General features: G+C 37.0%; 1 protein-coding gene across 1 annotated transcript in view; it reads left to right on the forward strand.

Annotated features, from left to right (window-relative positions):
* LOC107089122 overlaps window positions 1–3,122 on the forward strand; it is a 4,432-nt gene extending 1,310 nt beyond the window's left edge. Inside the window, exon 2 of the mRNA XM_015381690.1 lies at window positions 510–3,122. Coding sequence (XP_015237176.1) covers window positions 562–2,514 — 1,953 coding nt within the window. The 5' untranslated portion in view covers window positions 510–561 and the 3' untranslated portion in view covers window positions 2,515–3,122. The remainder of the gene's footprint in view (window positions 1–509) is intronic.
* Window positions 3,123–3,570: the final 448 nt, after the last annotated feature.

Here is a 3,570-nt window from a genome sequence, read left to right on the forward strand (position 1 = left end):
GATCATTCGATTTCATCCTGGACACTACAGAAAATGGGCTAAAAGTGTTAAAAACCGGAATTCTCCTTTAAGATGAGATGCTTACATCAGACCAGTTAAAATATTTAAATCTGAAAAAGCAAATTTTCTCATCTATTGATCAGATAAGATCGGTGAATAAGTTGAGGTCAATCACCTGGGCCACATCAATATGTGACAGAAGAAAGCTGGAATTTAACCGAGAATATTCAGATTACAGGAACACACAGATGCCTATGACAATTTAAACATCTGTGAATTGTTCCTGGGCTACAAACCCCACATTAAGAAATATATAAAATCTGTCATTACATTTTTAATTACTTTTAAATGTTTCAACAAATTTCAAAAGGGAAACTATTGATGAGGGATGTTGAATAATTTATTTATGGCTTAGCCTCTCAATGTCAGAAAAGATATGTTAGTACACCTGTATGAATTATATTTTCATTATTAACATAAAAATATATATATTTTTTCTGTTTTCTTAGGTTTGACAACAGGCAGATTAACAGCAAAGAGGATTCAAGACTGACAACCAAGATGTGCTTAATAACTCTCCTCATTGTTGCTCTTATAATACCATTGTTAATCTGGCAAAATGTCATCACTGTGACAGACTTAGTCACATCAGGAAAGAAAGTTTCAGATGTAGTCATCCCAGCATTAGATGATTCTAGGATATCAGGGGCCTTAACACTGACAGTCACAGCCATTTTCATTCTAACAAACTCTCTAACAACGACTCTCTTTGTTGCTGTTGCAGCTGCACTTTGGTTGCATTGGTTCAACATTGTCCCATTAAGAGTTTTGATTGCTTCAGGCTCAGACTTTTACCATAAAGTTGTCATGGGATATAATCAGACCTGCACTGATTCAAAGCCAGCAGCTCAACGATTGGCTGATGTTGTTAAAGAAAAAAGCATTCTGCTGCCATCACAGATTGGCTGTCCCCCACTTTACAAAATCCCACTGGAAGAAAAACAAATGGAAATTGAAGGTTGCAAAAGTTTCAGTTTTGGAAAGAAGTCCAGCAATTGTAACCGAAACATTATGGTTGTTGGAGCCGCAGGTGCTGGAAAGTCTACCGTCATCAATGCAATGATAAACTATGTTCTGGGTGTTAGATGGGAAGACTCGTTTCGGCTTAAGTTAGTGGACGAAGGTCGGCCAAAGTCACAACTTCAAAGTCAGACTTCAGAAATCACAGTGTACAAACTTTACCATCAGGAGGGTTTTAGAGTGAATTACTCACTCACTATTGTTGACACTCCAGGCTTTGGAGGCACTGGAGGCGTAGACAGAGACAAGGAGGTAACAGAGCAGCTGCGTAACCTCTTCTCTAATGAGAAAGGTGTTGGTGAAATTGATGCTGTCTGTTTTGTAGTTCAGGCTGCTTTAACTGAACTGACATCAACTCAAAGATACGTGTTTGATTCAGCCCTCTCAGTCTTTGGAAAAGATGTGGCAGAAAACATCAGGATTCTGGTGACATTCGCAGACGAGCAGCAGCAACCCGTTCTAGATGCCATCAAACAGTCCGGTGTCCCATGTCCTAAAACCAAAGATGGATTACCCGTTCACTTCAAATTTGATAACTCAGTTCTGTTTGCTGTGAACAAATCCTCAGTGGTAAGACGTATGATGGGACTGAATGAAGACAGAACCTTTGAGTTTTGGAACATGGGAACAAAGAGTATGGCCAGTTTCTTTGAAAGTATACGTCACATCAGAACCATAAGATTGACAATGACTAATGAGGTTCTGGAAGAAAGAAAGCATTTGGAAGATATAGTTGAGGATCTGCAGTACCAGGTTAAACTTGGCTTAGCCAAGCTTGAGAAAATAAGGATGACAAAGGAAAAACTACAAGAGCATGAAGCAGAGATCAGGCAGAATGAGAACTTTGAGCTTCATGTCAAAGTGACAAAACACGAGAAAGAGGATATTTCTCAAACTGGGAGGTACATCACCAACTGTATGCAGTGTAATGTTACCTGTCACTACCCTTGCAACATAAAAGATGATGCAGATAAAAAAGGATGTGACGCAATGGGGCAGGATGGATACTGTACACAATGTCCAGGGCAATGTTTTTGGAGCGTGCATTCTAACCAGAAGTTCAAATGGATTTATTCAGAAATGATTGAAAAGAGAACACTGAATGAGCTGAAACAAAAATATGAGAAAGCCTGTGGGCAAAAGCTGACTCTGGAAGAGCTGATGAGAAACCTGATATCTGATTACGAATGTAAGCAGGATGATGTAGTTAAACTGATGTCAGAGGCGGCAAAGTGTCTGAACAGGCTGAAGGAAATAGCCCTGAACCCTAATCCCCTTACCACTCCAGAATACATCCACATGCTCATGAAAGGAGAGGAACAGGAGGCCAAACCAGGCTGGAAGGAAAGACTTCAGTCTCTGGAGAAAATGAAAGAAAAGGCAGAAATCATTGCTAAAGTAGAAAAGGGAGAGGGACTCTTAGCTCTGCAGTAATATACCTATGAATTTGGGTTATATTATTCCACATTTAATTATAATTTTATTGTATTTTTGGGGTGTTCTGTCTTGAACTTCTGGATATAATGGGTGAAAATTTTTCTGTTTAGTGGAGGCTGGAGCGCTCAGAATGCTTTTCTAGTTTTTTTCTTATATATCCTGTCACCACAGAACCGCTGTGGTGTAAAACTTCAACTCTTTGACTTTGTAAAGGGCAACTTAAGTTTGGATCCTAATAGTTTTTTTTGAAAAATAGATAGATAATAATTTGATTTTATATTTACCTGGTTTCTGGGTTGGCATGGAAATATATTTTTTCTTCTACTTGTGTTACTTTGTTGTACTTTAAACTTATACCAGTTTTTTTTTATGTCGAAACACTCGTCATGTTTTCACTAGATGGGAAAATGTATGGATTTAATCGAACTTTGATCTTTATTTTAGTCAAACATCTTCTCATAACTCAATTTTGTTAAATTTGTTTAGTAATTCCTTTTAAAAATAAAAAAAATGTTCTGTCATTGTGTGTTAGTGTTAGGCAAAGGGGAATTTCATTGAATTGTTTTTGTTTTGTTTTTTGGGGGTGGTTTTTGTTTTGCTGTGTATGTGACAATAAATTTCTTGACTCATGAATTAAAGGCGAAGCATTAGTTGTTACTTCTAACTGCATTCTGTTTTTTCTTTAAGTCATAAAATACAATTTTCTAAATATTTTCTGTGATTGCTCCTTTTATTATCTTAAAACTTCTTGAATGTTATTAAATTAGGTTACTTTTCAAGATGAAATTCTCTTTTTAATTTAATTGACTAAACTTTGCTCAGAGGTTACCTGTTTATTTGTGCAATTAAACATCTTGAAGAAATTTGTACTGCATTATGGGAACCTTAATGCACCATACTCTATCCAGAACGTTGCATAAAGGAGATCAACTGATCAGCAATCTGTAGTGTTAAGTTTCACCTCTGCTTCATTGTGAAGTGCGATAGCATGATTTATACAGGAAATGTTTTAGGATTCCCAAAGATGGAACAGCAGATTCACATCGAAGGATC

This window comes from Cyprinodon variegatus, unplaced genomic scaffold (assembly GCF_000732505.1).
Source record: "Cyprinodon variegatus isolate N-32 unplaced genomic scaffold, C_variegatus-1.0 Scaffold239, whole genome shotgun sequence".
Classification (NCBI taxonomy): Eukaryota; Metazoa; Chordata; class Actinopteri; order Cyprinodontiformes; family Cyprinodontidae; genus Cyprinodon; species Cyprinodon variegatus.